The sequence below is a fragment of the Silene latifolia genome, chromosome 7 (assembly GCF_048544455.1).
Source record: "Silene latifolia isolate original U9 population chromosome 7, ASM4854445v1, whole genome shotgun sequence".
In the NCBI taxonomy this organism is placed as follows: Eukaryota; Viridiplantae; Streptophyta; class Magnoliopsida; order Caryophyllales; family Caryophyllaceae; genus Silene; species Silene latifolia.
Genome location: NC_133532.1, coordinates 1,897,262 through 1,921,443, shown reverse-complemented (window position 1 = coordinate 1,921,443; position 24,182 = coordinate 1,897,262). Strand labels below are relative to the sequence as shown.

Below are 24,182 nucleotides of genomic sequence, written 5' to 3'. Positions count from 1 at the left end.
TTTCATGGCAAAACGAGGCTAAATTGATTGTATTCAATGACCAAGCATCAAGAAGAGACAAGACTAGAAGGCCTTTGTACATATCATAGTAGAAGAACAATGTTGAGAAAGGATCCTTGCGTCCCCAAGGAAATCCCCAAGGAATTTATGAAGAAAAGGGAAGAAAAGAAGAAGAATTGACGTTGACCAACAATCCAACGGATTGCGGATAATCCGTCCGTCCGGCCTCAACAATCCGAAGCGTCCCTCCTTGGAATCCGCTCGGATTCCCCTCAACAATCCGAGCGTCCCTCTCCTGAATCCGCTCGGATTGCACCGCTTAAATCCGGCCGTCCCGACTCTAATCCGCCCGGATTCCCGCACAAAGACGGATTTCATTCTTCAAGCTACGAAAAGAGAAGCCCTTCTCTCAGAAAATACCGGGTCCTCCTTGCTCAACTTAAAAGTGTAATTACTAGTTTAGCCCTTAGTTAACCCTAATGCATCCTCCCTAATTTTCACTATAAATACCCCATTAGTCTAATTAGAGGAGCATGTTCTTCTTATCAATAATTAGTGTAGTTAATATCAATCAAATCTCTCTTCAATATTGTAATCAAGTATTAATCAAGTTTTAATCCAAGTTTTAGTTCTTTAATCTCTCTTTTGTTCATCCTTTATTTTGGGTAATTGAAGATTATTTGGGTTATTATTGGGAGATTGACAACCTCTCAATCTAGCATTCAAGTACTTCTATTATTCTTGCTTTATTATTGGAATCATTAGTAGGTATAATCTCTTAATCCCTTTTAATTATTGTTAATTACTTTCATTTATTCATCATGTTTCATATTGTTAGTATGATTAACAACCTTGCTAGCATGATCAACATGATAATGAGTGAGTAGTCTCTTAGCTAGGGTTTAATGGGTGATTAGGGGAAACCAACATGGGGAATGATTCATGCTTAAATTAATATGCTTTCATATCTTATTTGCTTGCTTGTTTTGATCTTAATACATGCACATGTTATATTTGATGAAATGCTAAGCCTATGAATCCTTGCAGTTACTATCATCTCCTATCTTTTCAACAAGACTTGTAAGACATAACCCAACTCGAGTCTTGTTAGACCATGCATGTGTTGAGTAGGAAAGATTAAGTCGACTTGTAGGTGTTGTACAATCTAATCGATTCGGCTCCGGGACCCAAACTTTCCTAGGATTGTAAGATATAACCCAACTCAATCCATCACAACAATAATTGCTTGCTTATAATTTGAGAACATGTTTGTATGATCATATCCCATGATTCCCCTATGAACCCATGACACCCTAGTGCCTTTAATCTATTGTTTACACCCCTTATTTTATTCATCTTGCTAGTTTATTTTCATTGTTATTTTAGTTTAGTGACCTTCTACACCAACCCAATTTGTGACACCCCTAGACACTACTAGTTACAATAGAATTCTCATTTCAATACCCGTCCCTTGGGATCCGACCTTTACTTGCCTCTTTACTAATTGTAGAGTTGTTTGTGAAGTATAAATTGTGTTTTGTATCGACCATTGACCAACGACCACATATACTTAATTGTGAACACGAAATGGCCTCGATCAAAAAATGGCGCCGTTTCTTAGGGACGGTGTTTAATTGATTTAAGATTTCTTTTTATTGCTATTAGTTGTGTCTTTCTTCACCTTGGGGAAGTAAAACTCCTCAAGGTTTGTTCTAATTGTTTTTTGAGTTGTTTGATATTTTGCATGTCTAGAAGGTTACAAGGTGATTTGTTACCTTTTGACCGTGAAATCGAAAGAACCTTGACGAATAATAGGAGACTTGTTAGGAGGAATTTGAGAGGGTTGGTGAAGTTGTTCAACCCACTAGTGAGTTTGTCAATCCTTTCGCAATAGAAGGAGAAGAGAACCCATTAAACAATACCACACAAAATCCACCTACAATGCCTAAATTCTCGTCACACTCTATACCCACCGAGGAGAATCTACCAAATGGTACTCCTACACCACAACATCTAACCGGAAATTTTATTGCCAAGTCCGCCTTCATCCAATTAGTTGAGAGGAGCCAATTTGGGGGATGCCTAGTGAAGACCCTCATTCTCATATGGAAACCTTTTGCGACTATTGTGATGCTATCTCTCAAACAGGCGTGACTCAAGACCAAATTAGATGGGTCTTATTTCCTTTTTCCTTAATCAAGCACCGTAAAGCAATGGTTGAAGGGCCTTGATAAGGCCACCCTTGGAATAGATTCTTGGAAGAAGTTAGCTCTAGCTTTCTACAAAAATTTCTACCCACCGGAAAAGACTAACATGCTAAGAGCTCAAATTACGGGTTTTAAGCAAAGGGATGAAGAATCTTTGTATGAAGCTTGGGAGCGGTTCAAAGGTATTTGTCGCTCATGTCCTCACCATGGACTTAGCGAATGGTTTTGGTACAACAATTTTGGAATGGTTTATATGAAGATTCAAGGAACATTCTCAATATGGGATCAAATGGAATGTTCACCGAAGTTGATGACAATCAAACATGGAACAAGATTGAGGAAATGGCGGTCCATAATTCACAATATAGTAGACCTCGCAAGGCTACTAGAGGAGGAAAGCATGAAGTAGACTCCGTTACTCAATTGGGTGCTCAACTTAGTGCTCACATTGACACAATCAACTTGAAGTTTGAACAAGCTATGGCTAGACTTGAGGAAAACTCAAAATCATCAAAGCATCATGTCAATGCCATGACGGCATCCTCATCAATCCCAAGTGGGATATGTGAGAATTGTGGAACTTTGGGTCATGACCCAAGTGAGTGTAGGGGAACAACCGAACAAGTTAATGCTTTCCAAGCTTACAAAAGTGGTACCCCTTATTCAAATTTTTACAATGAAAACACCAAGTTCCATCCAAATCTCTCATACAAAAGCCAAAATGTTCAAAACCCTCAAACAACATACACTCCACCACCCATGAGAAACCAAAATCAAAGACCTTTTACAATCAAAACCAAGGTTACCAAAATCAAAATCCATACAATCACCAAAATGACCAAGGTTTTGATGTCCAAAAAGCGGTCCTCCAAATGCAAAAGAATCAACAAGAATTTTTCACTCAAATGCAAAAAGATAGCCAAGCAAAAGACACCACCATCAACAACATTCTAGCTCACACCAAGATGTTGGAAACACAATTGACTCAACTAGCATCTTCAAGCTCACAAAGACAAAAGGGGCAATTACCACCTCAAAGTAATCCCCTAGACATGAAACGGTTAGTGCCATTCACTTGAGAAGTGGTACAAGGTATGAGGCACCGAAGAAGCAAGTTGAGGATGAAGTTGTGGAAGCTAGTGAAAAGGAAGAAATTGTGCAAAACTCCAAAGAAGGGGAATCATCAAAAGAAGAAAGTTCAAAGAAAAATGAAGACAAGGCCAAAGAGAAGGAGCCCATTGTGATTAGACTTCCTTTTCCAAGTCGTCAAGCCAAGCCTAAATTTGATGATCAACTTGGAAAGTTCATGGAGATTGTGAAGAACTTAGAAGTCTCAATTCCTTTCACGGAATTAATCAATCACGTTCCGGCCTATGCAAAGTATATGAAAGATATCCTCACAAAGAAGAAGTCGATCCGGAAACTTGAGACTATCGCCTTCACTAAGGTGAGTAGTGCAATACTTCAAGGAAGTTCACCTCCAAAGTTAAAGGATCCGGGAAGCTTCTCAATACCGTGTACCATTGGCGACACAACGATCAACAAAGCCTTATGTGATCTAGGGGCTAGTGTGAGTGTCATGCCGTACTCGGTGAGTAAAAGGTTGGGGATGGGAGAGCTTAAATGCACCAATATCACACTCCAAATGGCCGATAGATTGACGAAGACACCATTAGGGATATGGGAAGATGTCCCCGTGCGAATTGGGAAGTTTTTCATCCCGGTGGACTTTGTCATTGTTGATATGGAGGAAGATTCCAACATTCCAATCATCTTAGGAAGACCTTTCCTACACACACCGCATGGTGCGGTGATTGATGTGAAACATGGAGAGCTCACTCTAGAAGTGGGAGATGAAAGCATAACTTTTAATCTTGACAAAACCATGAGAGCTCCTCGTTTGCATGAGCCATGTTTCATGATTGATCATTATAATAGGATGGATGAAAGGAAGAGATCGGAACTCCAATGGAAGAAGAAAGATGAAGATGCTCCATTCAAAGAGCAAGTGAATTGTGACAAGGAGAGCTTGCAAGGCTCATCAAAATCAACCAAGGAAGAAGAGGATGGCCTCATTGGCCAAGAGAAGAAATTGGGAGAGTTGTCTCCATCTAAGCAAGAGATTTTCAATGATCAACTCAATGAAGTTTGTGGTCTTTGGGATGACGAGTTTGAAGGGATTTTTAATCCCTACATTGGGCATGCCATCGATCATGATCAACAACAAGGGGCACGGTCTATTGAGGACCTCTACCATAATAATGAACAAGCTTTTGATTACTTTTTCAAGGTGTTGAGCAACATCAACAACACCTTGAACATGCCCCTTGACATCTCATCAAGAATGAGAGTTTGGTGGAGTCCTCCCTAAACCACCACTTGTAAATATTTCTAACTCCCTAACTTATATTTCAATTCTTGTATTGCATTTTTGTCATTTTTGGATTTTTATTTACTTTGATCAAAATAATTGTCATGTAAGAGAGAAGTGAGGGAGGGACTAACGACTTCAATTGATGTGTAGTGCTTTACCTTAGTGTGGGGATGGCAATTGCCTAGGCTATTCATGCCTTAGTAGTGCCCCCACAATGAAGAACACAAGATTTGAAAGAAAGAAAGAAAGAATGATAGGGGAATGCGTTTGTGCACGGGTGGAGTGAATCCAGTGTACAACAGGGAAGAATCCGAGCGGATTCACGAGAATCCGTCCGTCTTCAACAATCCGAGCGTCCCGCCGAGAAGACGTCCGTCGACGACTGAGCTGAAATTGAAGAATTCTTGATCTGTTAAAGAATCGAGCGGATTTCCGGAAAGACGCCCGTCTCATAGAATCCGTCCGTCTTGTGAAGAAGACGCCGTCTTTGCGGTGAAGAAAACAAAGAAATTTCTCGGGATGAAATCCGTCCGTCCCGCAGCAAATCCGCCCGTCCCAACAAGAAGAATCCGAGCGGATTCCCAGAATCCGCCCGTCTTTAGGCGAGCTCTCGAAAATTTTGAAGCTGAGAATCCGCACGGATTGGGCCTAATCCACACGGATTGCCCCTGCGTTTTCGAAAATTTCGACTTCTTTAAATACCCTCCCACCTTCATTCATTCCTTCATTCATTCATAAACACTACCCACAACATCAAAACCCTCATCCTCTCCATCACAAAAACAAAAACCCTCAACAAAATCCACCAAAATCAAATCAAACCATCCTTCAAACAACAAATCAATCACTCCATCTTCAATAAAAATCAAAACCAAGAACAAAATCTTCAACCTTTGAGTCGATTTTTGATTTCATAAAGGCAAAGCCTTTCACCTTCAAATCGATTTGGGCATCCTACAAATTGAAGATTTTTGATTCTTTTCTTGGTTAGTTCATCAAATGGCAAGGACAAAGGGAGCAACAAAGGCACCAAAGGCAAAGGCTCTCTCTCAAAGGCAAAAAGCTCTCCAAACAAAGAAAGCTTTGGCAATGGTGGTATCAACACCAAACTTGGAAGTGCAACAACAACAACAAACTTCTATGGGAGCATCACCTTCTACTCCGGTAATCGATCAACTCTTGCATTATCCGGAGGTAACTTTTATTTCCGATACCCATAGAAATACATTCGTCAAGTTTGCTATGAAATCAATTCAATCCACCAAATTCATATGTAAAGATGCCTTGGAGAAATTGGGTGTTCTTGAACAAACAAAAGCCTTTTTCAATGCCATGGGTTTGAAGAAATTGTTTGAAACAAAGGAATCGACATACCCCTCCCTTGTCTTGGAATTTTTAAGTTCTTTGAAAGTCACCAAAGTTGAGGATAGGGAAAATCTTGAGTTTCGTCTAGCTAACATTAGTAGACGCATTACCTTTAAGGAATTAGGTGAAATTTTGGGTCTTAGCGATGAATCGAGATATCTTAAGCATTATGGAAAGTATGACCCCGAGCCTCTTTGGGAGGCAATCTCCGGGAAGAAATTTGATGATTTTCATGCTTGTCGTGCTCTTTTGGTCCATCATCCGGGCATAAGAGTATGGCACAAAGTTGTGGGAAATACCATAATTGCTAGGAAAGACACCAATCATTTCACAAGACTTGATTTTATTCTCCTTGAATCGGCTTTGAATGTCGGAAGAATCCATACCAAGCCTTTCAATTCTTTGAGGCTATTGGTTGATAGATGGCTCAATGTTGATAGTGGGAAGAAGGGTACAACCGTTATTGTTAATGGCGGCCTAGTCACGGTCCTAGCCAAGCACTTTGATCCTAATTTCAATAAGGATAGCAAGTACAAGGCAAAGGAAGGTGGCCATCTTATTGATATGCCTACCATGATTAACAAGTTCAAGTGGGTTGCTCAAAACCCCCTTGACACCAAGTGTGGATGGCTTACTAGTGAGGCTCGATCATTCACTTTACCCGCGAAGATTTGTCGTCTAATAGTCCACCGGACCAACTATCTACTTCCCCTATCCGAAGAAGCCGAGTACATCATTCAACAACAAAAGGGTGATCATGAAACCCCCTCCTCTTCCATTGTTATACCGCCTTACCCCTTTGTGTATGAAGAGTTCAAACCGGAAGGAGTTGAAATTGGGAAAGACTATGTCACTCTTCTTATGCAAGCAATGCACAAGCAAGCTTATGAAGATCGGAAGAATGCATATTTGGCTCAATATCCTCCCCTCCTACATTTAGCTAGGCAAGGACTCCTTGATCCATCTTGTCCTTTGCCTAGTTGGGCGGATAAAGAAGCCTTGTTTCCGGGTGCATCTAGGGACGTGGTGGGAGATAATGAGGTTGTTGGAAATGGTGAAGAAATTGATGATAATATTGAGGAAGAAGCAAGTGGAGATGGAGAAAGAGATGGTGAAGATGATGATGAAGATGATGATGGAGAAAGTGAAGAAGAAAGTGACAAGGAAAGTGGCAATGTGACCACTTCTCATGAGGGAAGTGGTGATGATGATAGGATGATGGAAGACTAGCAAGCCTTGGAGACTCCTACACTCCCATGGTTTGTCTATATCTCTTTGTATCTTATTTCATTTTGATCATTGTTGGTTTAGTCCTAGCAACATCAAAGGACTCACACCTCGGTTCCATTGAGGTGTTCTTCTTTTATTGTTCCCATTTGTAAAATCCAAAATGACAATCTAGTTTCATGCATAGCATAGTGTGTGCATGAACTATACCCATCCTTGAACATTAGCAATAGTGTCTCACTCGGTTTGGGGAAGTTAATGCATACACAACGGGAGGTAATCTAAATTATCCTCTCCGTCATAACAAAAACCATGCATCATGTAGTATAGCTTAGTATAGAATTGCATTTAGTATAGAAATCATGCATCATCTTTGCATAATTTCCATCATTTTGGCCATTGAGGACAATGCCCATATTAGTGTGGGGATGGGAATTCTAACACTTAACTTTTATTCAAAAACCATAAAAATTGAAAAATTTCAAAAATCATAAAAATTGAAAAAATTGAAAAATCCAAAAACAAGTTCATTTCCTTTGTATATATTGTCTTGTATATATTGTGTTTATCCTTGTTCACTTTGATTGACTACGCCACATCCGAGACATGAGGATATTGAAGACCGCATGGTATGATCTTTCCTATCCCCTTTTTCCTCTTTATGTTAATGACTATGTGGCTTTATTTTGATTGATGCGGTAAAAATAATGTGAACTTAGGATTGCATTTAGTTTATATGACATATTAGTTTGTAGAATCATTTGCATTAGGATGTGTATATGTTAGTTGCATCATGGCATGTAGTTTGCATGTTAGAAAAATTTTGCGAAACCATCTATTTGGGAAGCTTGACAAGTGTATATAGGCCCTAGTAGATGCACTTTCTTCTTAAGACTTTGCTTGTTGGAATACTTGTAAAACACCCTAGGATGTGTCATGCTAGTATCCTTTGACCCATGGTTTAAGGCTGAGTCAAGAGTACCTTGTGGTGTGATAACTCCTTGGCTACCGTTTATTCCAAGGTGACCCTTGAAACCATGCAACCATCATTCATCCATGTTCTACCACATTTTGTCATCAAAGGGAATGGGCACAAAAAGAAATCAATTTGAGTTCAATGAAATGAAAAGTGAAAGAAAGTTTGCAAAAATGCATCAAATGAAAAGAGGAGCAAAAATAGAACTCCTAAGCTTCAAATACAAGGCACCCTCGTTACTAATTGGGGTGACTTTGAAAATGTTCAAAAGAAAATGCAAAAAGTTGAAAGTTGTCAAGTGTTGAAATGCCAAAAATCAAAAAGAAATGGCAAAGAAAGTGTTCTCAAATGTCAAATGCCACATGAAATTGGGGGGGAAAACAACAATGAAAGCAAACTCCCAAAGTGAAACTCAAATATCTATCGATCCCTTTATCCATCGTATCCATTTTTGTGCATGGTAGAGAGGGGACGACCCTTCTTATTGTCTAGGCAAGAGGGGGAATTCCGCGATCCTCCAGTGTTTCTAACACCATAGGGAGTCTACTCTTGACAAAAGCATTTAACGATTGAGGACAAAGGTACCCTAGCTTGACACATTTTGGAGGTGATTTATTGGTATCCTTCTAGGCTTAGTAGTTTGAACAAATTGCATCTATGAAGGATTGTGTACCCTTGAATTACTTCCCTTGTAGATAATTTCCGCCACTTAGATGAGGAAAGTGGCTATTCTTTTGTAGATGCATCCATTATGTGATTTTATGTGCTTTAATGTTTGGATGTGTCGCCATTTTGGCAAGACCCACCTTGCCTTGCAAGAAGGCATCCTACCTCATGGTTGTCTTGTTGTGAGTTGAAGGGGCGGAGTGAGACCCGCTAATTGTCTCATATCGGCTATTATTAGGATAGGTTAGTTTTGGTCCTAGTCTTTGTCACCTCTTTACTCGGGACGAGCAAAGGTTCGGTTTGGGGATATTTGATGTGACCATAATTAGCGCATATTTAGCCCCCGAATTAGCCTTGTTCCCATGCTTTTTAGTGCCTATTTGGGTCATTTCTTATCTTTAGTTCTTTGTTTTGCATATTCTTTGAGATTTTGATCCCTTGGTAGGAAAGGAGTAAGAATCTTGCATTTTCATGGCAAAACGAGGCTAAATTGATTGTATTCAATGACCAAGCATCAAGAAGAGACAAGACTAGAAGGCCTTTGTACATATCATAGTAGAAGAACAATGTTGAGAAAGGATCCTTGCGTCCCCAAGGAAATCCCCAAGTAATTTATGAATAAAAGGGAAGAAAAGAAGAAGAATTGACGCTGACCAACAATCCGAACGGATTGGATAATCTGTCCGTCCGGCCTCAACAATCCGAGCGTCCCTCCTTGGAATCCGCTCGGATTCCCCTACAACAATCCGAGCGTCCCTCTCCTGAATCCGCTCGGATTGCACCGCCCAAATCCGGCCGTCCCGACTCTAATCCGCCGGATTCCAGACAAAGACGGATTTCATTCTTCAAGCTACGAAAAGAGAAGCCCTTCTCTCGGAAAATACCGGGTCCTCCTTGCTCAACTTAAAAGTGTAATTACTAGTTTAGCCCTTAGTTAACCCTAATGCATCCTCCCTAATTTTCACTATAAATACCCCATTAGTCTAATTAGAGGAGCATGTTCTTCTTATCAATAATTAGTGTAGTTAATATCAATCAAATCTCTCTTCAATATTGTATTCAAGTATTAATCAAGTTTTAATCCAAGTTTTAGTTCTTTAATCTCTCTTTTGTTCATCCTTTATTTTGGTAATTGAAGATTATTTGGGTTATTATTGGGAGATTGACAACCTCTCAATCTAGCATTCAAGTACTTCTATTATTCTTGCTTTATTATTGGAATCATTAGTAGGTATAATCTCTTAATCCCTTTTAATTATTGTTAATTACTTTCATTTATTCATCATGTTTCATATTGTTAGTATGATTAACAACCTTGCTAGCATGATCAACATGATAATGAGTGAGTAGTCTCTTAGCTAGGGTTTAATGGGTGATTAGGGGAAACCAACATGGGGAATGATTCATGCTTAAATTAATATGCTTTCATATCTTATTTGCTTGCTTGTTTTGATCTTAATACATGGACATGTTATATTTGATGAAATGCTAAGCCTATGAATCCTTGCATTTACTATCATCTCCTATCCTTTCAACAAGACTTGTAAGACATAACCCAACTCGAGTCTTGTTAGACCATGCATGTGTTGAGTAGGAAAGATTAAGTCGACTTGTAGGTGTTGTACAATCTAATCGATTCGGCTCCGGGACCCAAACTTTCCTAGGATTGTAAGATATAACCCAACTCAATCCATCACAACAATAATTGCTTGCTTATAATTTGAGAACATGTTTGTATGATCATATCCCATGATTCCCCTATGAACCCATGACACCCTAGTGCCTTTAATCAATTGTTTACACCCCTTATTTTATTCATCTTGCTAGTTTATTTTCATTGTTATTTTAGTTTAGTGACCTTCTACTCCAACCCAATTTGTGACACCCCTAGACACTACTAGTTACAATAGAATTCTCATTTCAATACCCGTCCCTTGGGATCCGACCTTTACTTGCCTCTTTACTAATTGTAGAGTTGTTTGTGAAGTATAAATTGTGTTTTGTATCGACCATTGACCAACGACCACATATACTTAATTGTGAACACGAAATGGCCTCGATCACCTATCAGAGCCTCGTTCATCAATTCCTGGTTTTTAATTCCTAGACCACCCTCTGCTTTAGGCCTACACACAGTGTCCCATGCCACCAGGGGAACCCTATGGTAGTCAGCACAGTTATCCCATAGAAAATTCCGGCAGGTAGCCTCAACCTTTGCAAGAATTCCCTTTGGCAACAGAAACAATGATGCCCAATAAGAATGCAAAGTAGTCAAAACAGCTTTCACAAGGACAAGTCTCCCAGCATAAGAAAAATTCTTTGCTCCATAGCCATGTATTCTGCTACATATCTTCTCAACTAAACATTCACAATCCTGTTTCTGCAATCTGGTAGTCTGAATTGGCATACCTAGATACTTAAATGGCAACTTACCCTCTGCAAAACCAGACACACTCAGAATGTCTTGTTTGAGCTGATCTGGAACCCCTCTAAAATAAGCATTAGACTTTGCAGCACTGATTTTTAGCCCAGTTGCTTTAGAGAAGGTAGAATAGGATTGGAGTAGCAACATTATAGACTTGGCATCCCCATTACAGAATAAAAGCACATCATCTGCAAACATCAAATTAGCCAATTGAACTTGCTTACACATAGGATGATACTTGAACTCATATTTAGCAGCAGCATACTTAATGGTTCTTATCAGGTATTCCATACAGAGGGTAAAAATTAATGGAGAAAGAGGGTCTCCCTGTCCGAGACCTCTCCTGCCTTGGAAATACCCAAACATTTCCCCATTGAGGGATAATGAAAAAGAAGCAGTAGTTATGCACTGCATCACCATCTCGTGAAACTCCACAGGGAACCTTAGCTCATCAAGAAGCTTCTCAACAAAAGTCCACTCCATAGTATCATATGCCTTTTGTAGATCTATTTTAAACAGGCATCTTGGAGATGCATTAGGCTTTTCATAACATCTAATTAGATCTTGACAAATAAGGATATTCTCCTGTATGCTCCTATTTTGTATAAAAGCCCCCTGGTTATGATCAATTATAAGAGGTAACACTTCACCTAGTCTGGCACATATCAGCTTGGATATTACCTTGTAGACTACATTGCAGCAGGCTATAGGCCGAAATTGTAGCACAGTTTGAGGCCTATCACACTTAGGGATCAATGTCACATTTGCTTCAGCAGCTGCCTATTTTGGAAAAAATCTTGGACAACATTAATTACCTCCCCTCCTACCTCATTTCAAGCATCCTTAAAGAACTTGCTTGTATATCCATCAGGACCCGGTGATTTATTATCAGGGATACTAAAAACAGTTGCTCTAATTTCCTCCCCAGTGGCAGGTCTCAGTAAGATATCATTATGCTCCCCCCTGCATCTTTGTCCTTGATCAATAATTTTCCTGTGTATCCTAGTAGTGGCTTGTTTAGTCCCAAGTAGCTGCATATAGTACTCCAGGAAAGCTGTCTGAACAAGCTCTGGATTGTCACACATCTTGCCATTCATGTCCTCTATCATGAACACCCTATTCCCATTCCTTCTCTTTTTGAGAATGCCATGAAAATAAGCACTATTTGTATCCCCCTCTTTCATCCAAAACTGCTTTGCCTTTTGTGCCAAGTAGCTATCCCTAGCTATGCTTAGCTTTTTTAATTCCTGAGAGGCCTCATATTCTGCATTAAGCAATTGAAGATCAGTAGGATTCCTTCCAATCTGTTCCTACAGGTCTTGGACCTGTTTCTGGAGTCTGCTAGTTGAAGGTTCAATATCATTATACCCCTCTCTATTCAGTCTTTTCAATGCAGGTTTCCGGTTCTTTAAGTTCTTAGCCAGCCTGAACATGCTTGTGCCTACAAGATCCTTGTCCCAATTACTTCTAACAGTAGGCAAAAACTACTATGCACCTCCCCACATGTTGTAGTATTTGAAGCAACGTTTCCTCTGGGAATTCTTAGAGCTACTTACAATGCAAGGAGTGTGGTCCATCAAACCCTCAGGTAAGAAGTGAGCATACAGATCAGGCATATGATCACACCAGTCCTTATTGATCAGGAACCTATCAATCCTGCTATAAATTCTCTCCTCAGGTTTTTGTTTATTGTTCCAAGTAAATAGAGATCCTGTAGCAGCTATATCAATGACTCCACAATCTGCCACACACTGCCTAAAAGGCTCTATCTCACCAGAAGGTGTATTGCCACCAACCCTCTCAACAGCTGATAAAACACAGTTAAAGTCTCCTGCAATGGCCCAAGGACCACTAACATGACTAGCAATTCTTCTTAAATGATCCCATAGATGAGCCCTATCATGAATAGAATTGAAAGCATAGACCATTATCATATAAAAAATACTTCTATTCTCTAAACATTCAACTCTCATATGGATGAATTGTGCATTATATTCTCGAAATTGAACCTTCACAACCTGTGGTTGCCACAAAATCCAGATTCTACAACCATTGTGATGACCATTATTAGTTGATATGCACCAATTATTGAAGTTATTTACAGCTTTCTTCAAAATTTACTCTTTTTTTTTAGTTTCTAGCAAACCAAACAATCTGATATCTTTATTGTGTAAGAAATAGTTTATTGCTTTTTGTTTTCCTACTCTATTCATACCTCTCACATTCTAAAAACCTATTTTATCCATTAGGGTTTGTAGGTTTGAGACTGTGACCATTTGAACCACCACTTCTTCTAGGAGGAGATGAGACCACCTCCTTGTATGAGTGTGCACCAAAAGATTTAGAGCTGTATCCACCTCCACTATGGTCCTGTCTCTGCAACTGAACTAGTTTTTTTAACAGGGGTAACAGTCCTAGCATCTGTGTTCAGAATTGGACCTTGCATACTCCCAGGAGGATTAACTGGAGGAAGTAAAGAAGCCTTCTTCACCACTGGTCTCCAGACCATCTGAATAGATTTCTGACCCACTTTCTTTTGATCACTCTTCCTGGAATTCTCCTCAACATGTCCCATTCCCATGCATTTTTTACACTTAACTGGCCTCCATTCTTATTCTACCTCAATTTGAATCACAGTGCCATTTTCATCTTTGAATTTTATCTTTTCTGGCAATTCTTGATCCACCATTAACACTGCCATCACCCTTGCATAACCTAACCGAGTTTTTTCCTCAGTGGCTACATCACTCTTAATGTATTTGCCAACCAGGGAAGTTATCTTAGGCAGCCCTTTTCCCCAAAATTTCAATGGTAAATTATGCATCTTAATCCACGCAGGAACTGAGCTTACCTCTTCTTTTTTTCATCTTTAAATCTCGTGTCCAGGATTTCACAATCATTGGCTTATTGTCAAACATATAATACCCTGAGTTCATCACCTTGTCTTTCATTTCTACAGATTTGAAACGAACCAAAAATACACCATTAGGCATAAACGAGATTTTATCAATGTTGAATTTAGTCCAAATCCTCCTAATGAACCCTTCTATCACCTCCCAAGGAGGATTAGCTCCTAAGATATAGCAGACAACAGCCTGACTCCAGTATTCAATCTTCTCCTCTACATCATCATGCTCAATCTGCAATAAATCATCATGCTCTGTTTCTGGAACCTTCTCAGATGTTTCAGTCCTCTGTTCTACTGTTTCTCTTACAATTTCCTCCTCATCCTCTATATCTTCCACATCTTCTTATTCATCCTCAGTTTCTACCTCTAATTCAGGGATTACTGTTATCTCATTAATATTTTTTGTTTTCCCTGCAGTCTCAACATCCGGACCTGCTTGTACTTCATTAGGGTTTGCACTTTCTGCATTTTCCTCTATCTCCTCAACAGGCGAAGTTGCCTATGCAGTAACTTGAATACTACATCCTCTTAATGTCATCTCACGTTGCTTCTGTTTAATTGATTTCCTAGCCATTGGCTCGAAAATCAAATCAATAATCAAAATTAAATTGCATGAAATTCTCAGTAGGGTTTTTTTCTCTCATTAGGGTTTTTTCTCTCATTAGAGTTTTTGTTAATCTTACCAAAATAATATTTATAACTTCACAAACAACTCTGCTATTAGTAAAGAGGCAAGTAAAGGTCGGATCCCAAGGGACGGGTATTGATGTAGGATTTTCGATTGCAAGTAGCGGTGTCTAGGGGTGTCACGATTTGGGTTGAGATAAGAAGATCACTAAACTAAATAGCGATAAAATTAAACAAGCAAGATGATTAAAATGAGATGTAAACAATTGATTAAAAGCACTAGGGTGTCATGGGGTCATAGGGGATTCATGGGAATTGATCATACAAACATATTCTCGAATTATAAGCAAGCAATTATTGTTGTGATAGATCAATTTGGTTTATATCTTACAATCCTAGGAAGGTTTGGGTCCCGGAGCCGAATCGATTAGATTGTACAACACCTACAAGTCGACTTAATCCTCCCTACTCAACTATATGCATGGTCTAATGAGACTCGAGTTGGTTTATGTCTTACAAGTCTCATTGAGAAGGCAAGTGATGGGTAAAAAATGCAAGGATTCATAGGCTCGCATTTCATCAAACATAACATGTGCATAAGTTGAGATCACAACAAGCAAGCAAATAAATTATGAAAACATATTAAATTAAGCATGAATCATCCCCCATGTTGGTTTCCCCTAATTACCCATTAACCCTAGTTAAGTAAACTACTCGATCAATATCAAGTTTAACATGATAACAAGGTTGTCAATTATATTAACAAGGCAAAACATGAAGAACAAGTAAGAAAGATTAACAATAATTAAAAAGGGATTAAGAGAATTATACCTAATAATGATTCCAAAATAAAGAAAAGAATAATAGAAGTACTTGATGAATGATTGGAAGGTTGTCAATCTCCCAATAATAACCCAAATAATCTTCAATTACCCAAAATAGAAGATGAACAAAAGAGAAATTAAGAAAATGAGATTTGTATTAATATTTGATTAGAAGTTGATTACAAGATTAAGAAGAGATTAGAATGATATACACTACACTAAAGATTCATAAGAAGAACATGATTAATCTAATTAGACTAATGGGGTATTTATAGTGGGGATTAGGTACACAAATTAGGGTTTACTAAGGGCTTAAATGACGATTAAGTCCTTGAGGAATCGCTCCTCTCAGAAAAAGATGCGGGTCTCCTTTTTGCCGGTCTTTCAAAAATATGCGCATCTCTCATGGAGCAAGAAGAGGACGTATGGGTCTGTAATACAATCCGAGCGTCCAAGGGTCGGGACGAGCGGATTTTGGGGTGGCTGGACGAGCGACCTGCTGGCTTGGACGAGCGTCCTGAGAGGCTTCTGGACGAGCTTCCCTATGGCAAAGACGCTCGGACTCTTTCAGTCTTGGACGGGCGTATTTATGGTTGGACGGGCGGAGCTCGTCCCAGCCTTCCTTTTCTTCTTTTCTTCCTCTCTTGTTCCAATAATCCTCCGGGATTTTGTCGGGGATACAAGGATTTCTTCATCATTGCCCATCTACCATAATATGTACAAAGGTCTTCTAGTCTTGTCTTCTCTTTGATGCTTGGTCATTAGATTCGATCAATTTAGCTCTATTTTGCCATGAAAATGCAAGGTTTGCACTCCTCTCCTACCAGGGAAACAAAACCTCAAAGAATATGCAAAAAAAAGGACTAAAGATAGTAAATGACCCAAATATGCACTAAAAAGCATAGGAACGAGGCTAATTCGGGGACTAAATATGCTTAAATAATGGTCACGTCAAATATCCCCAAACCGAACCTTTGCTCATCCCGAGTAAAGAGGTGACAAAACTAGGACCCTTATTTAAACTATCCTACTAATATAGCCGACATGAGACAATTAGCGAGTCTCACTCCGCCCCTTCAACTCACAATAAGACAACCATGAGGTAGGATGCCTTCTTGCAAGGCAAGGTGGGTCTTGCCAAAATGGCGACACATCTAAACATTAAAGCACATAAAATCAAGTAATGGATGCATCTACAAAAGAATAGCCACTTTCCTCATCTAAGTGGCGGAAATTATCTAAAGAGGAAGCAATTCAAGGGTACACACTCCTTCATAGATGCAATTTCTTCAAACTACTAAGCCTAGAAGGATACCAATAAATCACCTCCAAGTTGTGTCAAGCTAGGGTACCTTTGTTCTCAATTGTTAAATGCTTTTGTCAAGAATAGACTCCCTATGGCGTTAAAAACACTGGAGGATCGCGGAATTCCCCTTCTTCCCTAGACAAGAAGAAGGGTCATCCCCTCTCTACCATGCACAAAAGTGGATACGATGGATAAAGGGATCAATAATATTTGAGTTTCATGTGGGAGTTTACTTTTATTGTTGTTTTCCCCCCCAATTTCTTGTGGCATTTGACATTTGAGAACATTTTCTTTTTGCCATTTCTTTTGATGTTTGGCATTTCAACGCTTGACAATTTTCAACTTTTTGCATTTTCTTTTGAACATTTTCAAAGTCACCCCAATTAGTAACGAGGGTGCCTTATATTTGAAGCTTTAGGAGTTTTCATTTTTGTTACTCCTCTTTTCTTTTGATGCAATTGCAAACTTTTTCTTTTCTTTTCTTTTCATTTCTTGAACTCAAATTTTTGAACAATTTCTTTTTGTGCCCATTCCCTTTGATGACAAAAATGTGGTAGAACATGGATGAATGATGGTTGCATGGTTTCAAGGGTCACCTTGGAATAAACGGTAGCCAAGGAGTTATCACACCACAAGGTACTCTTGACTAGGCCTTAATCTATGGGTCAAAGGATACTAGCATGACACATCCTAGGGTGTTTTACAAGTATTCTAACAAGCAAAGTCTTAAGAAGTAAAAGCACCTACTAGGGCCTATATACACTTGTCAAGCTTCCCAAGTAGGCGGTTTCACAAAATTTTTCTATCATGCAAACTACATGCCATGATGCAACTAACATTTAAACATCCTAATGCATATGCTTCTACCAACTAGTATGCCAAATAATCTAAATGAAATCCTAAATTCACATTGTTTTTACCGCATCAATCAAAATAAAGCCACATAGTCATTAACATAAAGAGGAAAAAGGAGATTGGAAAGATCATACCATGCGGTCTTCAATATCCTCATGTCTCGGATGTGGCGTAGTCAATCAATGTGAACAAGGATGAAAAATACAATATATACAAGACAATATATACAAGACTACACTAAAAAGGAAATGAACATGTTTTTGATTTTTTTTCAATTTTTCAATTTTTTTGAATTTTTCGAAATTTTGGATTTTTTTGGATTTTGAAAAAAAGTCAAGTTAGAATTTCCCATCCCCACACTAGTATGGGCATTGTCCTCAATGGCCAATACGATAGGAAATCATGCAAGCATGATGCATGATTTCTAAACTAAATGCAAACTATACTAAGCTACACTACATGATGCATGTGTTTTTGTTAAGGCGGAGAGCATAATTTAAATTAGCTCCCGATGCATCCCAAACCAAAATAGACATTATTTCTAACGTCTTGAATTTCGGGGTAGTTCATGCACATGGAATGCAATGCATGAAACTACAAATTGTCATTTTGGATTTTTCAAGTGGGAACAATAAAAATGAACACCTTAATGAAGCCAAGGTGTTAGTCCTCCATGTTGCTAGGACTCCACAAACAAAAGACAAATATGGTACAAATTATCAAAACATCAAATTCTTTGCATGAAAATTAAAAAGAGAGAGGATAAGGAAACTTCACTTAAGCTTTGATGGGTGCCTCATGCCCGCTTCATCTAGCTATGAAGAGATCTCTAGAGATCGCTATTATCTCCCTCTAGGTCACTATCCCAAACTTCTTTGGATGCATCACTTGCATTAAAGTCCATGAACTCATCTTCTTCACTATTGAGCTCCACCGTATCTCCACCACAAGATTTATCGCTCCCTTCGCCTTCTTGCCCATTTGCTTCTTCATTTACTTTTTCCGAGTTTGGGAAGATAATATCCATTTGTGCCTAAGAGGGAAACATTCCCTCTTCGCTAACCTTCCCTTGTTGAACCAAATGGTGGAATTGTGGATATAGAGCATAGTAGCTATCCACGGTGGCTTCATAATGACGGAAATGCATGTCTTGGAGAATTCCCGTCACAAAATCATCTCGGGGAAGAATGAAGGGGTTAGGGTGATTGTATGGTTGGTATTGAAAAGGGTAGGGAGGTATCTTGATCTTTTCATTTTGTTGTTGTGGCTCTTGTTGTTGTTGGGGGTTTGGTGGTGGAGGTGCTTGATTTTCTTGATTTGCTTGGTTCGGGTTTGCGGGGATGAGGTACGACGGGATTGGGGATAGGGGACCCCTCCTTGGTGAAATTCTTGGTAAACCGGTCATTGAAAGTAGATAGGGTTACTTCCCTTTGTTATCCATTTGATCCTCTTTTCAACACCTTCGTGTGTTATCCAATGATGTTACACAAGAAGTAGTTCCTCATTGATCCTTGTATTCCCGGAGAGTGGAGTGTACTCATTGTTTTCATTGAACCTTGGATTGAAGTGCTTCGCGAGCCTTGTAATGAGTCCTCCATTGACGATATGCTTCATCCCATCGTCATCCCCATTTCTAAACTTAGCCCACTTCTCAAGTAGTACAAGAGGTGCATTAAAATGATATCCACCTCGTCCTTGAATTTCAAGATATGACTCCATGAATACAAGATCGAGTTCATTCACAATTGCCGGGTCTCGGCGTGCAAGAATAGTTCCGGATAAGAACCGGTAAGTGAGCCTTAGAATAGGGTGTTGGATGTGAAACGCCAAGCATTCCTTGATATAAAAAAAGTCTCGACCGGTCATGGCTCTCCACAATGGTGCCACACTATACTTCTTAGGTCTTGATGTTCGGGTAGGCGAAACATCCAAACCGAGTACATTTGCAAACTCAACAAGAGTCATCATCCTTGTCACATTCTCCAATATAAACTCTATGCAAATTGTTTTGTTCAAAGTTGTGATCTTTAAGAAACTTAAGAACTCAAGAACAAGAGGTCGGTAGGTTTGCTCATATAAGTGGAACAAGGTAGAAAGACCAAACAACTCAAAAAGGGCTTCCGTTTGATGGTATATTCCAAGCTTTCTTAATGTTTTATGGCATAAAAATTTGGTAGGAAGAATATTCTTACCAAGTAGTCGGTGAAAGACAAGCCTTTGAACATCGTTCACAAATTCAATGTTGGAAAAATCGTCAAGCTTGGTGAGATCCACAATCTCTTCATGTTCCCTCCTTAGAGTGTTGATGTGAGAAGTAGATGAGATTCCTCTCACTCTTGGCCTTCTTCTTTCCCTAAATGAAGATCCTCTTGGTCCCATTCTTTGATTGTAGAGTTGGAATTTTTGATTTGTTGAAATATGGAGATGCTCTTTGTGGATTAGATCTTTGCTTTTGAATCTTTTGAAACCCTATAAATTGGGGTTTTTGTTTTTATGGAGTGAATGAGTGCTTGGGATATGTTTTGGAGTCATGAGGGAGGGGGTTTTATAATATAAGTGGATGGAAGGATGAAGTGTCACAAATTGTGTGGTGGGGGAGAAATAAAATTGCGAAAACCGAAAATAAAGGCCGCAGGGAGACGAGCGGATTCGACCTTGGGATGCTCGGATTCCTTCGTCTTGGGACGAGCAGATTCTTTGGAAGACGCTCGGATTCTCTTACAGTGAGTTTTTCCAAAATTTGAAACAGCCAGGACGAGCGGATCGGGGTCAGGACGAGCGTCTTTGCTGAAGTTAGCCGAGCGTATTGTCTGAGAGACGCTCGGATTTCGTTATAGGAAAGAATCCCAAGATCATGCAGCAAAAATACGAGCGGATCGTTAATGCGACGGGCGACTGGAGAAAGACGAGCGGATTGGCTCCAGAGACGCTCGGATTCTGAATCAGGATAAAATATATGCTTGTCAGCTCTTTTTGGACGAGCGGATTCTCTGTTGGCCGCTCGGATTCCCATTTGGACGGTCGTCTTTTCCTCGGGACGAGCGGATTTCCCTTGCTTTTCCTTTACTTCGATAAAAAGCTTCCCCATGCTTGAAAACTAGTTCCTTCATCCATCAAAAAAGATTAGTGACCCTCCCTCACTTACTCTCATGGAAAGAATTATGTTTATGATAAAAGGATGCAATAAAGGTAAAAAATACAAGTTAGGGGGTTAGTATATTTACAAGTGGTGGTTTATGGAGGACTCCACCATACTCTCCCTTTGATGATTTCTTCAAGGATGAGGAGGCCCGAGGTAGGTGACCTCGACCTCTCCAATAAATGCTCCCTCATAGTATGGCTTCAATCATTGGCCATTGATCTTGAATTTGGTTCCGTCTTCCGATTTGATCTCAAAGTCTCCATACCTTCCTACCTCGGTGATCACATAAGGACCGATCCATCTAGAGTTCAACTTCCCGGGAAAGAGTCGATATCGGGAATTGAATAGAAGGACTTTATCTCCTTTGTGCAAGGCTTTTTGCTTAATTCTTTTATCATGGAGCAACTTTGTCCTTTCCTTGTAGATCTTGGCATTCTCATAAGATTGTAGTCGGAATTCTTCCAACTCTTGAATTTGTATTATCCTCCTTTGACCACTTAATTTGAGGTCAAGGTTTAGAGCTTTGATTGCCCAAAAAGCTTTGTACTCTAACTCGATTGGCAAGTGGCATGCCTTCCCATAGACAAGTTTGTAAGGAGAGGCTCCTATGGGGGTCTTATATGCCGTCCTATAAGCCCAAAGAGCGTCATCAAGCTTCATGCTCCAATCTTTTCGAGTCTTGTTTACAACTTTTTCAAGAATTTGCTTGATCTCTCTATTTGAAACTTCAACTTGACCGCTTGTTTGAGGATGGGATCCTAGGCCGGTTCTATGTTGAACACCATATTTGGTCAAAAGGGATGCGAGCTTCTTTTCATGAAAATGCATTCCTCCATCACTTATGATTGCTCTAGGGACTCCGAATCTTGGGAAGATTATCTTCTTAAAGAGCTTAGTGACCGTCTTTGCATCATCGGTTGGGGTGGCAATTGCCTCCACCCACTTTGAGAAGTAGTCTACGGCCACAAGGATATATTTTTTTCCCTTGGATGTCACGAACGACCCTTGGTAGTCAATCCTCCAAGAGATATTCCCCGTCCTTTGACAAGCATCACAATGAAGGATGAATTCCCTTGTATCTTGGAACATCGTAGGCCAATAGAAGCCCGATTGAAGGATTTTTGCAATGATTCTCCTTGCTCAATGATGTCCACCGTAAGGTGATGAGTGGCATCCTTCCAAGACTCCTTGAACTTCCCATTGAGGGATGCACCTCCGGTAGAGCCCATCACTACACTCCTTGTAAAGATTTGGGTCATGCTAAAAGTACCTCTTTACTTCGAATAGGAACCTCTTCCTTTGGTTGTAATTCAAATTTGGAGGGAGTACTCTTCCAACAATATAGTTGGAATAATTGGCAAACCATGGGGTGATATGCCTTTCAAGTTGTGTTTGAATGGCCATCAAGATATCATCGGGAAATGAGTCATTGATCGGCGTTTCTCCTTGTTCATCGTGAAACCGGATCCTTGACAAGTGATCCGCCACTACGTTTTCGGCCCCTTTCTTGTCTCTTATTTCTAAGTCGAATTCTTGAAGAAGAAAAATCCATCTCAACAACCTTGGTTTTGCCTCTTTCTTTATTAAGAGATGTCGAAGAGCATGGTGATCCGAAAAGACAATCACCTTGGATCCAAGTAAGTTGGAACGAAATTTGTCCAAAGCATAGACAATGGCAAGAAGCTCTTTCTCGGTGGTATCATAGTTCACTTGGGAAGAATCAAGAGTCTTGCTTATATAGTAGATAGCATGTAGAGCTCTCCCTACCCGTTGGCCAAGAACCGCTCCAACGGCGTAGTTACTAGCATCACACATAATCTCGAATGGTAGTTCCCAATTTGGTGGTTGAATGATCGGTGCCGAGATTAGTGCTTCCTTGATTCTATTAAAGGCTTCAACACACTCATCAGTGAAATGAAATTGGGCATCCTTGAGTAAGAGTTGAGTGAGGGGTTTCGCTATTTTTGAGAAATCTTTTATGAAACGGCGATAGAAACCCGCGTGACCGAGAAAACTTCTCACCCCTCTAACATTCACGGAAGGTGGGAGTTTCTCTATCACCTCAACCTTAGCTTTATAGACCTCGATGCCCTTTTCCAAGATTAAATGACCCAAAACAATTCCTTTATTGACCATGAAGTGACACTTTTCCCAATTTAAGACAAGACTAACATCTTCACACTTTTGCAATACAAGAGAGAGATTATGCAAACATGAGTCAAAGTCTTTTCCATAAACGCAAAAATCATCCATAAAAACTTCCATTATGGTCTCTAGGTAATCGGAGAAGACACTCATCATGCATCTTTGAGAAGTGGCAGGGGCATTACACAAACCAAAAGGCATCCTCCTATATGCAAAAGTACCATAAGGGCATGTGAAGGTGGTCTTGTATTGGTCATCCTGGTGTATAGGGATTTGAAAGAATCCCGAGTACCCGTCAAGGTAGCAAAAGAAATTGTTGGAGGCTAACCTCTCAAGCATTTGGTCAATGAATGGTAGGGGGAAATGATCCTTTCTTGTTGCGGAATTCAATTTTCGATAGTCAATACACATACGCCAACCGGTGATCTTCCTTGTGGGTATTAGCTCATTCTTTTCATTTGTCACCACCCTGGTACCTCCTTTCTTAGGTACCACTTGAACGGGGCTAACCCACAAAGATTCCGATATGGGATATATGATTCTCGCATGAAGTAATTTCATAACCTCCCCTTTAACGGCTTCTTGCATGTGGGGGTTTAATCGCCTTTGAGATTGAATGGTAGGCCTATGGTCCTCCTCTAGATGAATTCTATGCATACAAAAGTTGGGACTTATCCCCTTAAGGTCATCTAGACTATAACCTATAGCCTTTTCATGTTGTTTCAACACAGCAAGCAATTTTCCCAATTGGTTTTCGTCAAGTTTGTCATTAACAATCACGGGTTTGGTCTTATATTCATCAAGGTAAGCATATTTCAAATTTAGGGGAAGGGGTTTTGAAGTTGGGATTTGTACCTCACTTTCCTCCTTTGAAGGTTCATTGAGAACTTGCTCCATTTCCATTAGACACTCCATTCTCATAGCATGTTCAACTTGTTCTTCAAGCTCATCAATCTCGTCATACTCAAATTCCATGTCAAATTCTTCTTGCTCTTCGGCTTGTAAGACGTCTTATATGATTGATTGCTCTTGTTCTATAGGTTGATATGCTTCCACGAGGATGTTATGTACTAATTCAGATTGCTCATGAGTAAGTTCTTTGTTAGCTAGAGCGGCCTCAAAAAGATCTACCTCT

At 39.7% G+C, this 24,182-nt stretch overlaps 1 protein-coding gene and 1 non-coding gene across 2 annotated transcripts; both read right to left on the bottom strand.

The window, feature by feature from the left end:
* Nucleotides 1-2,313: 2,313 nt before the first annotated feature.
* LOC141593499 (small nucleolar RNA R71) lies at nucleotides 2,314-2,420 on the bottom strand. The gene has a single exon (XR_012521579.1). It is a non-coding gene; the product is annotated as a small nucleolar RNA R71 (small nucleolar RNA).
* Nucleotides 2,421-12,073: 9,653 nt separating this feature from the next.
* LOC141593148 (uncharacterized) lies at nucleotides 12,074-13,168 on the bottom strand. The gene is made up of 2 exons (XM_074414101.1): nucleotides 12,736-13,168; nucleotides 12,074-12,504 (listed from the first exon to the last, which is right to left on the bottom strand). Exons 1-2 carry the CDS (start codon nucleotides 13,166-13,168, stop codon nucleotides 12,074-12,076), a joined length of 864 nt encoding a protein of 287 aa, XP_074270202.1.
* Between the last annotated feature and the right edge of the window lie 11,014 nt (nucleotides 13,169-24,182).

Coding starts and splice junctions, on each gene's coding strand:
- LOC141593148 (XM_074414101.1), bottom strand. CDS start 13,168: ATGGTCTATGCTTTCAATTCTATTCATGATAGGGCTCATCTATGGGAT. Junction 12,505..12,735: donor ATACTACAACATGTGGGGAG/GTGCATAGTAGT, acceptor TGCTTAATGCAG/AATATGAGGCCTCTCAGGAA.